General features: G+C 34.2%; 1 protein-coding gene across 3 annotated transcripts in view; it reads right to left on the minus strand.

Moving 5' to 3' along the window:
- Nucleotides 1-2,302: 2,302 nt before the first annotated feature.
- The window catches only part of KIF20B (kinesin family member 20B), a 69,909-nt gene continuing 53,595 nt past the window's right edge, over nucleotides 2,303-18,616 (minus strand). For 2 of the 3 annotated variants that reach the window (XM_039871759.1, XM_039871758.1), the window contains exons 26-32: nucleotides 13,144-13,323; nucleotides 12,060-12,170; nucleotides 10,000-10,197; nucleotides 7,688-7,783; nucleotides 7,108-7,258; nucleotides 3,685-3,827; nucleotides 2,303-2,545 (exon numbers count right to left, since the gene is read on the minus strand). In XM_039871759.1, coding sequence (XP_039727693.1) covers nucleotides 2,468-2,545; nucleotides 3,685-3,827; nucleotides 7,108-7,258; nucleotides 7,688-7,783; nucleotides 10,000-10,197; nucleotides 12,060-12,170; nucleotides 13,144-13,323 — 957 coding nt within the window. In that variant the 3' untranslated portion in view covers nucleotides 2,303-2,467. Of the gene's footprint in view, nucleotides 2,546-3,684; nucleotides 3,828-4,856; nucleotides 4,944-7,107; nucleotides 7,259-7,687; nucleotides 7,784-9,999; nucleotides 10,198-12,059; nucleotides 12,171-13,143; nucleotides 13,324-18,616 lie in introns of those variants that run through there. The other variant, XR_005654746.1, reaches the window with a different exon arrangement.

Consider the following 18,616-nt stretch of genomic DNA (forward strand, 5'->3'; position numbering starts at 1 on the left):
CCCCCACCACCTATCTGGCAACTGTCAAAATGTTCTGTATCTGAGTTTCTGTTTTATTTTGTTCAAGTGAAATCATATGGCATTGGTCTGTCTTACTTACTCAACACAATACCCTCTAAGTCCATCCATGTTGTTGCAGATGGCAAGATTTCATGACTAATATTCCATTGTACATATGTACCACCTCTTCTTTATTTATACACTGATGGATACTTAGGTTGCTTTCATACCTTGGCCCTTGTAAATAATGCTGCAATGAACATATGGATTCACATGTCCCTTTGAAATAGTGTTTTGGGTTCGTTTGGATAAATACCCAAAAGTGGGATAACTGGGTGCTTGTCTCTTGTTCTAGCCTTTGTCTGAAAGTCTGTTTTTTTCTGATATAAGTATGCTACCCCAGCTCTATTTCCATTTTCATGAAATATCTTTTCCCAACCCTTTAAGTTAGTGTGTGCCTTTCGATCTGAAGTGAGTTTCTTGTGGGAAGCATATGTAAGGGTCTTGTTTTCTTATCCATTCAGCCACCCTATGTCTTTTGATTGAAACCAGGTAGTATAATAAAAGCATTTTAGTGCTTTAAGAGGTTACATTTTAATTATTTTGATAGTTTTCCCTAAATATGGTATTGTGTCTCCTAAACAAGAAACTAAAGATAGCTTTTCTTCCTGACTTAGGGCCATGATTATGATAAAGTAAACAGAAATCCAATGAAACATTTAAGCTTTTAGATAAATGCATGCTTGTAGATTAAAAGGCCCCAGTTGACACTAATTGAGGCCTCTCTGTTTTTTTGCTTATTGTTTTTTTTAAACCAAAGCTCAATTTACCTTGCTGTATGACCTTGAGAAAGTAAACTTTATAGGTCTCAGTTTCTCATATATAAAATGAAGAAAATGCATTCCTAAAGGTCCCTCCAGGTCTAAAATTCTACCTTTTCTAGCTATGTGTTTTTTGGCTGCTAGATGCTATCTCCTCTTCCTAATTTTCTGCTTCTGATCGTCTATGTCCTGGAAAAATCAGAAAGCCAACTCTATTAGAGCATAAAAAATAAGACATTCTTTTCTAAATTATGTGCATACAGAAGTCCCAGTGGATGCCTGAAACCACAGATAGTAAGAACCAAACTCTGTACTTTTTTTTCCTCTACATACATACCTATGATAAAGTTTAATTTATAAATTAGGCACAGTAAGAGATTAGCAATAACTAATAATAAAATAGAACGATTATAACATTGTACTGTAATAAAAGTTATGTGAATGTGGTCACTCATTTCAGATCCCTTGCTAAATTTAGTCTTTGTACAGGCTCAATACTTTCTGGTGCAACAGGCTGCTGTCAATTGGAACACGTTTTCTGTTTTGTCTGCCACAAATTTAATGCCTTTTCCATTTTAACTAATTTAAGCAATTTATCAGACAGATACTGTGGCTGAAATTTTTGCAGTTTGAAGTGTGACAGCAAAACCAGAAATTTTCTTTCCTTCTTCATAATTTCACTAATAGATCTGTTCTTACCGTAGATCTCAGCAACTTCAGCATACAATTTTTTTTCTTCTTCTAGTAAATCAAAACTTTTACCCTTTCACTTAAAGAAGGAGCTTTATGTCTTCTCTTTGGCATATCTGAAGTACCTGTATCACAACTCTTGTATTTGGGGGCCATTATTAAATAGAATGAAGGTTATTTGAACACGAGCACTGTGATTCCACAAGTTTCGATCTGATAACTAAGTGGCTACTAAGTGACTAATGGGTGGGTAGCGTATACAGCGTGAATATGCTGGAAAGAATGATTCATGTCTGGGTGGGATGGGGTGCGATGGAGGGTGGACAGGGCAGGACAGTGACACTACTCAGGGTAGGACAGTGACACTACTCAGAATGGTACACACTTTAAAACTTATCAATGGTTTATTTCTGGAACTTCTGACTTAATATTTTTGGACCACGGTTGACCTGGGTAACTGAAACCAAGCAAAGCAAAACTGTGGCTAAGGGGGAACCACTGTACGTATTTGGCGACAGGAGATCTGTACGCACTTATACCCTGGATCTCAGCTATACTCCAAACAGATATGTAAAATCATCTGTATTTCCTCACAGAGCAAAAACAACTCATAAGGCATTGTTAAATAAATGTAAACCAAATATCTGATCCATGTCATCTATGTATAGAAAACTAACAAAATTAATACCATCTTTCCTAGGATCTTCGCTGATCCCATGCCTGGGATAACAGAATACATACAGTTTAAAAAGAAGCTATTACAAAAAGCTTTAGAAAAGTAGGCAAGTAAATAAATGGTTGAATTATTTTCTTTATTGAATTAAAATTATGCAATGTATAAAACAGCAATACAGAGGGATTTGATGCCATAATATATACAACTATCTTTAAAGTCAGGATGTAAGTTACAATGATTATGAATATAAAATTTGTATTAAAACAATCTCCATAGTGATTTATTTGGCTGTTTTAGTTCGAAGTCGTCGTTTGAGAATCTGATGATCACTTTCCTTCACTTTACGGTCCATTAAAATCTGAAATTAACAATTTTGAAATTTTTTAATAAAAATAAAATCTTATTTATAATTAGAAAGATATGTTCATGTGCTTACTAATTAATATAACAAGTACATTATATTTTTTGTCCTCTTGGACTATAGGTACACTATCTTCTATAAAATAAGCACATCTACAGTAATAGATTTTGTAAAAGATTCTTTCAACACTAAATAATTCTAAATTAAAATAATCTACATTCTGTATTAAATTCAGGACATACACAGTTTGAAATAACTACTGACATATTTGGAAACACGTGACTCAAATAATTTTTAAGAAATGATCTTTCACAGCAACAAGTATATAACAACTTAGAAAGTAGAAAGAGCATTATATTGCAACTAAAAAGGGAATCATTTCAGGCAAGTGAGGAAATTATGTACTAATCAGACAGACGGTGAAAAGTGACTACAGAATAGTACTTCCAAAAGCATGTTCTAATTGACCCCAAATCTTTACCACTTGTCTTTAAGTGTCTATCTTATATCTAATAGCTACTATTGCAAAAAGACTGTTCCCTGATTTTTCTTGGCCACTTCCTGTTAAAGGCTTTTCCTTTAATTACTTTTCTATTTTCACTTTTATCCACTAGGCAAATGTAAGCATGATAGAAAATTAGAACTTTCCCTGTAATAGCACAGCCTGCTCTGAGTGAGGAGAATGAGTCATAGAGTCAGGGTGACAAACTACAGTCTTTTCTTAATAGAATCTGTAAGGCTTAGAGGAAAAATGGGAGGAAATGACTGAATGTCAATTCTATATTTTTACCAGGCACACTTAGGCGCAGATGTGTACAACTCTTGTGATAAATATAAGAAAAATAGATGTTAGGAGCAAATAAATTACTAAATAATGATAATTCTATTGATGGAATTAAAATTACTGATGGATTTATATCAATGCATGAGATCTGAATCCATTAATGTAGCATTTACATTTAATTACTATGAATTTAACACATCTGATACCAAAAGTAAAACGTTTAAAGCGTGTTTTAAGAGATTTGATCTAAAGAATACAAATTCAATTATAAAATCTGAATTGTTATAAATACTTCAGAATTAAAAAGAACATGAACAATTTTACTTTTAAGAAAACTGAAACAGTAGCTTACCACTTGGCCAGATATATCAATAGGAGATGAAATTTCATTTGTGTATAATTTCCGTTTGGCCCGCTTTGGTCGAGATACATTTTCTTTACTTACTTCTACATTTGAGAGCTTCGAAGAGCTCATTGTTTCAATTATCTTCTTTGCTATGAAAAAAAAATATTAATTAAGTCCTGAAATAATTTTCTAACTACAAAAGTTTAAAATCCTTAATAAATAAATATACCAAATTAAAAACAAAAGCATTGTAATTTATAAATGGTGAAAGTACATGAATAGACAATTCAAAAAGAAAAAAGTGAAATACCTAATAAATGCATGAAATAATAACTAAGAGCAAAAACAATAAAAGCAAATAAATAATATATCATTTGACTAGAGTTCAAATAGTGAAAAGGTGTGGTAAATTAAATACCATCAGTAAAACTCGGGTGTCTTTAATGACTTGAAAGAGGTTTATGCTATGTTAAACAAAAATGTGGGATCCACATACAGTGGGCCATGAGGCATTAAAAATAAAGTGGTAGATCTAGTTCAGTACTCTCACGTAAAGATGTCCAAACGAATATTAACTAAAGGTAGTTTGTAATTTTGAGTTCTTTACTTATAGTTCACACACACACACACACACACACACACACACACACACACACAGTCAAAGAGAGCAAACTGTTAACAGTTGGTTGCTTCTGGTCAGTGGAAAATGAATTTTTTTAAATTTATTTGTACATTCGTTTTATTTTTTTCAACAGACACATATTGGTTTTAATGGAAAACACACTTCCATTTGGGAAAACTTCTGGATAGAAAATCGATATACATGATAGCAACTACATATTTTTTAAAATAGAAAAAACATTTAAGGAAATATGCTAAATTGAGGATCTATGTGTCAAAGGCTGAGCTGAGCTTGGGAGAGCTGAGCTGCCAGATGTCAGAGTAGCCAACTGACACAAGCCAAAATGAAAGTAACACTCAGCCTTTAACCACTTACAGCAATAGAATAAGCAAGAAGCTAAACTTGAGAAAGCCCAACTCTCACACACCCCCTTGTCTGTACTTCCCCATGGAATGGCATGCAGTCCAGGTCATGTGGATCAGCACACAAGGGAAGGTCATCTCATTGCCAAGGGAACCCTAGACAAAAAGGCTCATGCATTCTCAGTTTTACGGACCTTGAAGTTGGAGGCCAGGAGGAAGGGCCAGGGTCGAAAAGTAGAGTTAGAGTGTAGAAAGGTATCTTCAAGGTTCCCTCCACTTCCCTGTCATGAGAAGGCAGAGGATCCTGAGGAAGTTCTCTGACAAAGGCCCCCAATAAAGAGGCTCCAAATAAAGGTGGCTAGGCTGGGAATGCAGGTATGTATAAGAGCACAGTTGGCCAGGGGCCCGAATCCTTGACCTAACTCACTTCAGAGACTGAAATGCATTGGCTGTGTACCAAGTCTGGTGTGGGGAGGGCAGCCTTCCTCAGTGAGGCCTAACAGGTAAAGCCTTTGTAGTTGACTATGGTCAGTCTGAATAAAATCACAGAAGATTCTGGCCTGGTGCAACCAAACTCCCCACTACTATGTATCAGCCACTATTCTAAGAGCTGAGGACGTGAACTGGACAGACATTTCACTTGTGGAGCTTATATTCTAGTGAAAAAGATGGCAAGAAAACAAAAAATTATAGCTTAAATAATCCAGTTTGCCCTCTGAAAAGATCACTTTGTCTGCCATGTACTGAATGGATAGGAAACAGGCAAAAGGAAGACCAGTGATATCAAATAGTTAATTAACTGGTTGTCAGAATTAATCTTGTTTTTTTTCCCCCTATATTTCCAAGTGATCAACAACAGGCATGCATTATAGTTACAATCCAAAGTAGGAATATCTTATGTTCCTAGAAATAAATTTACAAAAAGTCTACACCAGGTATATAGGTAGAGAAGCTCTAAAGGAGCTGAGTCAATCTTAAGTAAGGGAGTCAATTATCATATGGGTAACTCCCTCTCCTTGAAAACAAATTTCCTTTTACTATATAAGTGATAGTCAATACAATTTAATCTAATACAAAAGAATTAAAATAATAAGTCCTGCTTTTCCAAATTTACACATTTAACAGTTTGCTATTTGTCCCTCCAGATTATTTCTATGCTTGTACAAACTATCCTTTTAAAATATATATATATATTTTGAAAAATATATACAAATGTGTCTGGTAGGACTGCAGTTCCCAAACTGTGCACTGAGACAGGCTGTAGCAAACTCACAGGAGCACAAGTCCACCAATCTCTATAACTACATTAAACAGCCTGCTCTGGATATTCACAGTGACAATAGTTCGTTTAGTTTCAAAGTAATATTGCATTCCTTTTGATGATGATGTATCTTTGCAACCAGGATTTTCAGAAACTGAATTTTCAGTGGTTGTCTGGCCTTAAATACTAATGGATGGAACTATTATAGATGTCTCTTTATGTGCAGAAGCACACTGAAAAAAATGACTGAGTTACTAAGGGCACTATGAACCAAGAAAGTGTGAAAACCTCTGTGGTTAAGTTTTTACAGAAAGTATTTTTATACAACCTATCTGACTCAATTCAACTGTCTCTGTTGATAGTTCCTTTCCCTCCCTATGCTCCTCACTTCTAGTCTCCAATTTATCTCATTGCTACCACTCAGGTAATCTCATGAAAACCTGCTCCTCTACCAGCCCCTTCCCCCAATCTCTTCACATTCTACATACCAGATGCATACAGGTATCTGGAATTGCCTGCACATTCCCTATACTCTTCCTATGTTAAAACTGTTCCCTATGGTAGATGCGTGTGTATACATATATATGTATGTGTTTGTTTTTATATATATATACACACACGTATAGAGTGTATATCTGAGCATATATTAATACACAGGTATTAATATGGCTATTATGAAGAAAAAAGCATTAAGCAATTAAACTCAATAGACATTTATAGAAGTATGTTTTTGAGATATTATATATGAATAGGTAATGTTTATCTATGCATAGAAAAAAACATTAATAGAATATATACCATGATACTAACAGTGATATCTCTGGAAGGTATAATCCTGCCAATGTTTCAATATCCAGTTAAATCCTACCTCTTCCGTAAAATCTTCCCAAAGCCTCCTAATCAGAATAGCTTGCTTCCCTCCAATACTACCACAGCACTTTGCTTGTATCTCTATAACTGTATTAAGCAGCCGGCTCTGGATTAATTACTTATTAAATATAGGTCTTTCTCTACTAAAAAGTGAACACCTAGGCCTATCATTCTTCCATGTTTCCTCCCACAGTACCTAACAGAGGACAATGTCTACCTGAAATAATCACTGTTGTTGAGTTTCCATACCAATCAGATATTAGAAAACACCCTATATCTAACATGAAAGGTCATTTAATTAATTTTCTGCAAACCTTTTGATTGAAGAATTATTGGAGAATGTTGTAAGAAGTCTCCAAATTTCTGTAGCGTTCCTTCTTTTTTCTTGGGGGCCAAGTTTATATTAATTGCAGATGCCTGACTCCGTAAAGAATATGTCTTCTGAGATGATGAACGTGTGAACCCCTAATAAACAAACATTTTTTGTAATTATTGATGAGGAATGTTAGAAAGCAATAGTAATAGCCATGGGTGAATTAAAGAGGCCAAAGGTTATGAATTCTCAGGCAGGAAACATGGGACTAAGTATATGAAAGGGACGAAAGGGCCAGAGGATGTCAAAATGAGTGTAATAGGCACATGCTAAGTCAGAAGTGAACACATCAAGAACTGCCTGCTGCTGGCCTAATGCTAAAGTTTATATTCTAAGGTGAATTAGATGAATGAGTAATGGAAAATAAATGAGTTATAACTATTAAAAAAGTGAGTTATAACCGGACGAAACTGGATTTCTGGATAATCAATAATGAAATTTGACATCTTTATTTTCATATTCTACTTTATAAATATAAGTTATACAAAAATGGTCAATTTTAGGCAAATTAAAAGACAAACCTTTTGTTCTTTTTTGACAGAAGAATTTCTCTGCTCTGAAACAGGGGACTTAGTTCTGGGTGTAGCATTCTTCTTATTCTCACATTTCACCAAGTCCTAAAAATAATACATTTCAGCACTGGTTAACTTCTTGACAATATTTTAAGAAAGAAAATGGTTCTTAACCAGGGGCAATTCTGACCCTAGGGGACACTGGCAATGTCTAGAGATATTGTTGGCTGTCATTGCTGGGGGAAGGGCATTTTATTGGCAACTAGTGAGTAGATAGATGCCAGAATGCTGCTAAACACCTCTATACTGCACAGGACAGCCTTCCAAAAGAAAGAGGTAGCTAGTACAAAATATCAATCGTGTTGAAGTTGCAAAATCCTGATTGAAAGTATGAATTTTTTTCCATCTTTACTGAGATATTACTGAGATATAACATATATAAGTTTAAGTTGTACAATGTGGTGATTTAATATACATATATACTGAGAAATGATTGAAGGTATGAATTTTTCACACATACCATAAATAATGAAATTATAAGAGAGCTAAATAAGAGATAGAAGGGATAACAACTTTTATTTGAACCCTATCTTTAAAAGAAGGCACCAATAAAACAAAATAAAATAAAGCACAGTAATATACCTGTGCTTTCCTCAACTCCCAAATCCTGAAAGTATCTGTCTAAGACCTCTAATTGAAATTTGGCAGCACTGAAATCAAAATAAAAAAAAACAAACAAAATCTTTAATATAAGCATAGGTAAAATGTGAAAATTAAGAAACTTACTCTCTCTTCCCTATAAATAGGCATGACATCATAGGAAAAGCCTTCTGTAGTATACTAACAGAAGTGAACTGGTACAAATTCTACTTCTATCAAAGATTATAAGCATAAAAGGGAAAAAAAGGAGAAGCAGAGAAAAGACCAGAATTCAAGTTACAAAGCAGAAGTCATAAACAGCAGGCTTCTCTTTAAAAGGGAAAGACAGATGGCAATCATGGGAAGCAAACGAAGAAAGTACAACCCCATCACACTTGTAGTGTTCAATAAAGAGCTCTTTGGTGTCTTCACTGGAGTAGAATATAGCACTGTATACATGATTTTCACAGGGACCTTACAATACTCAGTTTATTACAGCAGTGAAGAGCTAGCAAAATCAGTTAAAATTTTTAACTGATTTACCATACAACCATTTGTATATCTATTCTGAAATACACATGGGGAATATATAACAACAGTAAAATGAATAAAATAATTGTATTTAACCCTGTGAGTACACAGTAAATTTTCCTTTTCCCTTAAAAAAATAATCAAGGAAAAGTCAACATAGATGATAAAATACTTGGTATATTAAAATGTATTAAATGTAAATTAACTATAGAATAAGTTAACTAAGGCTCTACAAAACAATCTCTAAAGATGTTCTAAGTATAGCAGAAAATATACTAAATAATATTCATTTAGCATATTTATTACCTGACAGAGAGCCTCAGGAATATGGTTAATACTATTTCTGCTCTTCCACCAGCTTGAAAATATACTACTCTTTAAAGAAGTAAAAAAAAATGTTGGAGATAAAGTTATTGTGCTGGAGAGTTAATATTTAGGTCTAAACTTAAAACAAGTAACTATGAAAATAAATATTACCATTTATTATGTATCTACGATACATGGAGAAAAAACTAAGCATTTTAAACATATTATGTCTACTCCTTTATTTCCAAAACAAAGAAACTGAGGATCAGAAAGTTTATGTGGTATGGTAGAAGGCTTGATAACCCTACAATCAGAAAGCTGCAGTAAGAAGTAAATAGTTTTTACCCTATCACTAAATAGAGGTCCGAATTTTAATATACTGGCTATTAGAAAAAGAATTTCTCTTCTAAAAGGTACCAGTTATGACCATTGAGACCTAAGATTTTAGTTAAATAACAAAGATTATACTCAACCAAGTTAGTGTTTCAATTTCTATAATTTCTTTATCAACCATTTTTCTCTTCCATGGGAGCGGACGTGGCTAAGTCTGAACAGACAGGTATACTGAAATAGCTCCCCAATAAAACTCACCATCATTTGACCTAACACAACCTCACTGAAGTAAGGGATAAGCTATATATTTTAGTATCTATACATAAGCTTTTTGTTTGAAGACGATTAAACTATAGTGATATTCTAAAAGAGTAAAGAATATGCCATAAATTATGATGTTGGTCTCTGCAGTGCTTATGAACACGAGGGCAGTGTAAAAGACTTTACTATAAAACTATATATAATGATAATAATGTTTGCTTGTTATATTCACTCATTGGTTAAGCATTTACCTCTTCCATTTCATTACTCTTCCTCTTCCGAGCCTTGGCAATCTTAACTGTCACAGGTAAGGCACAACCAGGGTGTTTCACTGCCATTTTGTTTGGCCGTAAAGGTGTAAACTGAATCTCTAACTCAGGTTTTGGAAATCGAGTAGTTTGATTATTTTCTGTTGACACTTCACAAGAGTCAAGGACTACAGATTCATCCTACAACAGAATTAAAAAGGAAAAAAATCTAATTTGCAGAATATGAATTTATAAATTGCAAGGAATTTACTCTCAAATACATTTTAAAGACAATGAATTGGAAAAGATAAAAAGTGTGCTTGGGTCAAATTCGCCAGACAAGGACAGAGAGACTGAGTTACCATCTAACCTCTCCAGGTTTATAACATGGTATGTTAAAATCAAGAGAAACTTAGAGATCAGTATTTCCCAAACTTGTATGAGCATAATAATTATCTAGAGAATTTGTTTAGAAGATTCTTGGACCTTACCACAAACCTCCTATATCAGAACTCTCCAAGGAAAGGGTCTAGAAATTTTAATAAGTACCTAGTTTGTAAATGGATTATAAAGTTTGCTGCAAATTCTTTGCTACTCTTCCCACTGAGTTTCATTCATCTTCTTTGAATCTGGGCTGGCCTTAATGATATCCATGACCAGCAGGATGTGGTGGAAGTAACATCATGGTTCTTCTGAGGCTCAATCATAAGAAGCCTTTGAACTTCCACCCTGTGCTCTTGGAACACTAATTTATGGGACACTCACCCTCAAAATGCCCCAGCTCAGGATCTAGCCACTGTGCTGTAAGGAATCCAAGCCACAGGGAGAGGCCACATATATGTCCAGTTGAGCTCCCAGAATCAATTATCAGCTATGTGAATAAATCATTTTGGATTTTCAACCCAGTTGAGCATACTGATTTCATGAAGGCAAGAAAAATACACAAAATGGCCTAAAACACCATTTTCCAAAACTGTGAAATATACAAAAACTGCTGGAATTCTCAATAGGAAATCAGGAGGTTTTAGGACAGCATAAATTTATAAAAGAATAAATGTTCCACATGTGACTGTGCAATTAAGAATTAATCCTTTCTATGATGATTTGTATTAGTCTCCAAGGTCAATGCTAATTATTTGAAACTCAACCAAAAACTATCAAGCAAAGGCCAAGAGAAAAGAAATGGCTTGTTAGTTCTCCAGATTAAAATGTCCTCTCTTCCTGTTATCTGCTTGGTAAAATTCTATTCACCTTTAAGACCCAGGATGACATTACTTTCTCTAATCCACATCCACTACCATTCAGGCAAAATTCACGGTATTATCTTCAGGCAGTGTTTCTTCTTAGCAATCTCTTCCTAACACTTGCCCATAAGGTAAAGTTAAATAAGGCAGTCATTTATGCATGTGTCTTACTAGATTCTTTACTTCTTGAGGATGGCGATCATGTCTTATTTATGTTTATATTCGCAGCATTTAGCAAGGTTCCCAACACTAATCCTAATAAATGTGTTAAAAAAAATTTTTTAAGTAATTTTATCTTCAAAGCTTTAAGTGACTTAGAATTATTTATTTATTTCATATGTAATCTGAGAAACTCTGTATTATCCAAAGTTATTCACAGAAACCTATGCCCACCACAAATTAAGGAAATTCATTATGAGTTAGTGAGATTTGCTGACAGTTATTAAATGGGTATGATTTCAAAAAAATATATTATTTAATAGATGCTAATTAAAGGGACTTCATAAGAGTACATAATCATGTGTATTTTATCTTCTATGGGATTTCCTATTTCTGACCAACCAGTTTAAATTAACAGATTTGTTGTTTGAGATCAATATCACTTTGAGAGGTTAATATTTGGAGACCTAATAATCTCCTAAAAGAATTTCACCTCTCCTCAAAAGCCTCTAGTTTTCCTTCCCATAGCTGAGAACACATGTAGATAACTGTATAGCAAGGTACCTACAATTGATTAAATTATACTTCCATGTGTTATTTGGTAATTAATGGTCATTGGTAAAGAGGGTAAAAAAGCGTACTATGTTACCAAATGCCCACCTCTACTTCATTCTTGGAAATTTCAAAACTCATTGACTGTGGTTCAGTTTTAACTCTGCCAGGATCCGTTGAACTTGTATGTCTGGGCTTGATATTCATAATTTCTTTTTCCTAAAGTAAAGAAATATTAGAGCAACAAGCCACGATAACAGAAGTAGATTAAAACGCTTCACCTAAGAATATAAAATCAAGATTTGGGTGGATTAAATAGAGGAAGTAATCAAACACATCTTCAGGGACCATGTAACTTTCCTTGCTCCTCTCTTTCATCCTTAGAGACTCAGGAAACTTTCCAGCCTTTTCTGAGTCTGATATAAGGAAAATGTAAAAGATTACATTCAACTTCCAAGGTGTTTTACATATATTGACTTATTTTACTTTCAATGTAACTCTGAGTTAGATATGTCAAGAATCATTATTCCTACTTTCCAGGTAAGGAAAGAGAGAACTAGAGGTGTCTGTGCTGAGCTGGAATTTGAACTCTGATAACGCAATTTTAAAAAACTAAAGGAGTCTTGGAGATGCATTAGAGTAGAAAAGACCACAATGACAACTAACACTTTTCTTACTGCACAGTAGTGTTATCCTACTTTCTCAGTCACAGGGTATGTTCTATTCCTAAACCCTGCTTCAGGGATCTATAAAGAAGTATCAGATTACATTTTTAAACCTGATAAATTCCAACGTGGGCATTCTCATTACAGCTATCAAAATCAAAAGTCAAATGCATATCTTATGTCACCGACCCATTATTGCCTTATAAATAAGATTCTACTGAAATCATAATGAGGAGATAATAGCATATACTTTCACTGTGGGGAAAACTGTGCTAATTGTTTTACAAATGCTCGCAATTAATTTTCACAACTCTATTTAGAAGACATTATTATCTCTGAACCAATCATAATGATAAATTCCAAAAACTCAAAATTCGTGAAAAATATCCAAATAATTTTTCAAACTCTGATTCTTCTCTGGTCTACCAAAACTTACTTTTTTAGCCTTTAGGAATTAATCAAATAATTCTGAAATTTTTCTATTTTCAATTTTAAAAAAGGCATAGAAAAAATAAGTTTCTACTGACTATTTTAGAGGCCTCTGCTGTGATCTTTTTTTGTAATTGTTCAATTTCATTATCTTTCTGTAAGTTACTGGAGACCAGTGCTTTCAGCTGTATTTCTAAAGCTGCAACCAGTTGATCCCGTTCTTCTCGCCACTTTTGAAGATTATTATCTTTCTCTGCCAGCTGTGCTGTAAGTATTTCCTAACAAGGAAATAGAGAAAATGTAAAAATAAATCTTGAAACATTATGTATCTAAAAATTTTTTGAAATTTTTATTATAAATAACACAAATACAACTGTGAACATGATATATAACAGATTACATAGTATAGTCTAGATAAAGTATTTACTGTACATGCAAAACAAAATACATAATGCCTTTATATATATTTTAACATCCACGTGGCCACCTCATTCCAAAAGTCAGTTTACTGGTCACTTCTCTCAATAAAAATTATAACTCAAACAAATATTAGCATTTCCCCCAATATTTGGGAAATAAGAGGATAAAATTACAGTAAAACAAATAACAAAACTAATAGCAACAATAGAGAAAGGAAAATAAAAAACGCCATTAAAAATAGGTTTAAAAATCATGAAACAGTGCTAAATTAAAGAAAATATGTGTAAGACCTAAACATGAAAAAACTATAAAAACACTGCTGAAAGAAATTAAAGAACACTCAAATAAATGGAGAGATAATCTGTTCAAGGGTCAAAAGACTCAATATTGTTAAGATGTCAATTCTTCCTAAGTAATCTATAGAGCTGTTAAACAAAACAGCTATAAGACTTTTTAGAAGAAAGGGTTTATTAGACCACTGCTAGCAAGAAAGACCTGGTCCTAGGGCATGAAGTCTGAACCACTAGCAGCATGGCCAAGTGAAAAGAAAGCATGTCCACAGTCTAGAAGTCGAGTGTTTTTATAAATCAAGTGTGTGTATGTAGTAGGGTGGGGCAGGAGGAGGGAGGGGGAGCGGGGGCATTCTGAAAGAATTTACATTAGCTATACACAAAGCAAGTGGGAGAAGCTGAAGTGGGGCCAGCTCGGGGATAAGCATAGAGTCTGTGAGGAAGAAGTGTCAGCTCCTGTGGATTAGCTATGGGCAACGGGTTGGAAAGTTCATGTGTAAATAAGAAGTAGAAACTCCTGAGGTTCGATGGCATCTGGCTATTTTCTTTTGGATAATCGTGGAAATAGCCACCTAGAAATTAATCCTAAATTTCAAAAGATATACAAAAATGTGAGCTGTCTTTTGTCAGAGCTGGCCTATAGCTATTATTAAGAGGCTAACTGTTCTATCACTTTCTCTCACTCTCTGGCAGCTGTAATTTTAATTCAGAACATTTCAGAATTTTCTTGTAAGCATCAAGGAAATTTCAATCAAAATTCAGGCAGGTGTTTGTGCATGTGTGTTAAAGAAATGAAAAAGCTGATTCTAAGAGTTGGAATATAGAAATGCAAATGATCTGGGACAATCAAAATTATTTTGAAAATGAAAAACAAAGTAGGAGGAATCACACCATGTCCTTTCAATTCTACTATAATAATCAAGACTGTGTGATATTGGTGTAAGAATAGAGATCAGTGGAACAAAGGAAGGTCCACAAATATATGGTCAATTGACATTCTACAATAATACCACAGAAATTTGATGGAGGAAAGGACAGTCTTTTCAACAAAGGGTGCTGGAACAATTGAATAGCCAAGTGAAAAGAAAATAAACCCCAACTCTAATCTCATACCATATTATAAAAATTAATCCTTGGACAAGTGATTTATGACAAAAGTTGCAAAGCAGTGGGAAAGAAAACAGTTATTTCAAAAAACACTACCAGGAAAATTGGTGATCTACATTAAAAAACAAACAACAACAACAACAAAAAACCAGCCTTGACCCCTGTCAGGGAGGTAAAATTATCTTCTTCCATTCAAGTTCTTCTGACTGGACTAATAAACAATACATGACAGATAAGCAGGAGAAAAACAAATCAAAGTTTACTAACATGTATGCCTCCTGCAAACATGGGAAAGACCCAGGAATACTAACTTGCAAGATGGCAGAAGTCATCGCCTTAAATATCTCGTCCCAGCTAAAGATAAATAATGTGGGGGGAGGAGACTCAGTTAAGGAAGTCACCAGAAAAAGCAGTGTGAATACCGGTGAGATTGTTATGCAGAGTTAAATCCTGCCTTTTCCATCCATAAAGATAGCAGGCCTGGTAGAGTGAGGGGAACATCCTTATAAATGGAAATTGCCCTTATAAATGTAAATGTCCTTTTATGAAGGGTAATTTCGACTTGGTTTTCACAGCTTCTCCCAGGTCTTATGTTTTTTAAAAATAATCAATATCCTAAAGCAGCATATTTTGGGGTGGCAAACTCTGCTCCCATTCACTCTTACCTCACATCAACACAAAAATCATTTCTATGGTCTAAGTATGAGAACATCTTCACGTCCTTGGGGTTCATTAATGAGAAGATTGGGAAAATAAACTAAAATAAGTTCAAGAATTATATATTCTTCATAAAAAGGCAATAAGAGAGTAAAAAAGTAAACTAGAAAAGAGGGAACTTGCTATACATTACAGACAAAGGGTTCCTGTCCAGGAAGTATAAGCAACTCCTACATCGACAAGAAAAAGCTGGACATTTCAAGAGAACATAGTATGCAAAGGGACATGTGAAAGCAGAACAAATAAACAAATGAAACCATCTTCAACCTAACTAATTAGGGAAAAGCACATCAAAGCCATAAAAAATGACTGATAACACCATGTGTTGGTGAGACTATACAGCAACAACAATATCAGTTGGAGTATAAATAAGTACAACTACTTTGAAAGTCAATGTGGCATTCTACTAGAGTTCCACATATGTAAACCCTATACCTAGCAATTCTATTCTTAGCTAAATATGCAACAAATACATGCACATGTGTACTAAGAGAAATGCGCAAATGTTTGTATAATTTATTCAGCAGCCCCAAACAAGAAATAACCATTAAACAACATTAAAATGAATAGACTGTGGTAGAGTCATACGCTGAAACATTTGGAAATGAAAATGGACTAACTCCGACTACATAAAATAACATTAATGATTTCACAAACAACACTGAATGAAAAAAGCTAGGAACAGACAAATTGTTTCCATTTATGTAAAATTCAAAAATGGCCCAAAGCAAAGAATTAAACTAAAACATTAAAAGAATTGTTACTACCATTGGGAAAGAAGTAGAAGAGATGGCCTCTGCGGTGCTGGCAATGTTCTTTATCTTGAACGGGGTCACAGTTAAGTGGGTAGTGGCTTTATAATAATTCACTGAACTATGTTTGTTTTGTTTACTTACTGTTATATGTTACAATTTTAAAAACTTAAAAAGTCAACAATTTATTTCTTAAATATGGCAGACACATTTATCCTAGGTATGATTATAAAGAAATATATGGGAAAAGGAAGCAGCTAGCTTCCTCTAGTATTAAAACTTCAAAGTAGCTTTACTTGCTGACACATGGACTACTGACTGGGAAAAGGAAGTGGCCCTATACCTGGTTTGGAATTGGAGTGTCTATGACAGCCAACAGTTTTAGTTTCATTTCTTGAATCTATTGCTCAGAACAGTGTGTTGGGCTGTGGCACAGGAAAAGAGAACCAGCAAGAACCTTTCTTGTTACTACAGATGCATCAGAATCCTGCTTAAACCAACACTTCCTGAAGGCACACCTCCAATCACATGAAGCTGACACATAAAACGAAACATACTGACATCTCAGAGCTTTAGTAATGACAAGTATTAGTCTAAGTATTTGTCATATGATTTGGCATACGACAAAAAGAGTCATGACTCTAAGGAAAGATGACAAATAAATATGTAGTATCTTGGATTAGATCCTAAACCCAGAAAAAATATTAGTGGGAAATCAGGTGGAATTTTAGTAAGATCTATAATTTAGCTAACTGTACTATAATAATTTTAATTTGTTGGTTTTGATCACTACACTGTTGTTACATAAGATGCTAACATCACAAGTTGGGTGACGGGTATGCAGGAATTCTCTACTAGTTACATAACTTTCCGGTAAATAAAATGATTTTGAAATAAAAAGGTGAAAATGTTTTAAAAAATCAGTGGGGAAAATCATCTTTAATCTTTTCAAAATTAATATTCCTGTTTTCACTATAAGGTTTATCTGTTATCAGTAAAATTTTCTCATTAACAAAGGAAATACCAACAGATGACAATGCAATTACTGCCAAATTACTATCACTGTAAATAGAGAGCCAGTTTTTCATTTAAAGACATTAATGTGTTGCTCAATAGTTTTTCTAGGATCAATGAACCTCTTTTTTCTGATGGTCAACATTGGGTGTCAAACAGATTAAGCTGTCAGTTTAAACAAGGAGGAAATAAAACAAGCTAAGATAGAATTGCTATAGGACATAAAGCTAGTCAATGTAAAACTGAAGGCTATTTCTACCTATAGTCTGCTAGAAACTAGCTGACTGTAAAAAAAATTCCTGACAAAACTGGCATATGAGATAATAATACATACCATGTTAGTAGAATCTATACTTCAAAATACAAAAAAAAAAAAGTTTTACAATATAATCCACAAATAATCCTGTGGCAAGCAAAAGGAAGAGATTTTTAAGTTCTGTATCTAGACAGAAATTAGATGTTTCCTCAACTTGCTTACTAGGCTGAAAAGTTAAAATAAGAACATTAGTGAACTATAAGATAAATTGGGACAGAAGAGTCATCTTGTGTCAACAAAAGAACATTTAAAACCTAGAGAAAAGTTTTATTTATTATAAAAGTTAGAGCTGAATTTTTAAGGACATGAACAGAAACAAGATCTCAATGGATTGAGAAAATGCTCAGGAGAATGGCAGTTTTGCAGTCCCTTTTACACATTAGAATCAAAGGAGAAAATGTTAGTAGATGAAAGGTACATGAAATCCATTGTGGAAGATTAAGGAGGCAGGAGATAGGAAAGTGGGGAAGTCTCTAGGATTGGATAAAAAGCAAAATGGAGAAACACATACTTCTTTTACATTGGTGGGTACAGGATAGTTAATAACATTTACAGCACACAGAGATGGTATTCAGAAAACAAAGTAACAATGAGGGGTTCTGTGGTCTCATGCACTGAGGGCCTTGTGCTCTGGTGCCTGTGGCTGTGCCTTAGAAGTCTAGAAAAGAAAATTACTCTGACATTTTAAAGGTATGTTACCTGAGCTGCATAAGAACAATGGACAGAGCTCACTTAAGGTGAAGAATGACCTTTGCTAAGGAACCTATACACCTGGGAAGTGACTATCCATCTGCCATGGCCTGCCCAGTTAGGAATCAGTAATAAGATTATCCTGTGGTTAACTTCTGGTCTCTGAGCTTCTCAAGCCTACTATGTGCCCTCCGCTGAGCTTGGCAAGTTTATTACACAGGCCCTTTTTCATTCACAACACACAAAAAAAGCTGCCTTTAAAAAA

Source organism: Pteropus medius, unplaced genomic scaffold (assembly GCF_902729225.1).
Source record: "Pteropus medius unplaced genomic scaffold, Ma_sr-lr_union100, whole genome shotgun sequence".
NCBI classification, from domain to species: Eukaryota; Metazoa; Chordata; class Mammalia; order Chiroptera; family Pteropodidae; genus Pteropus; species Pteropus medius.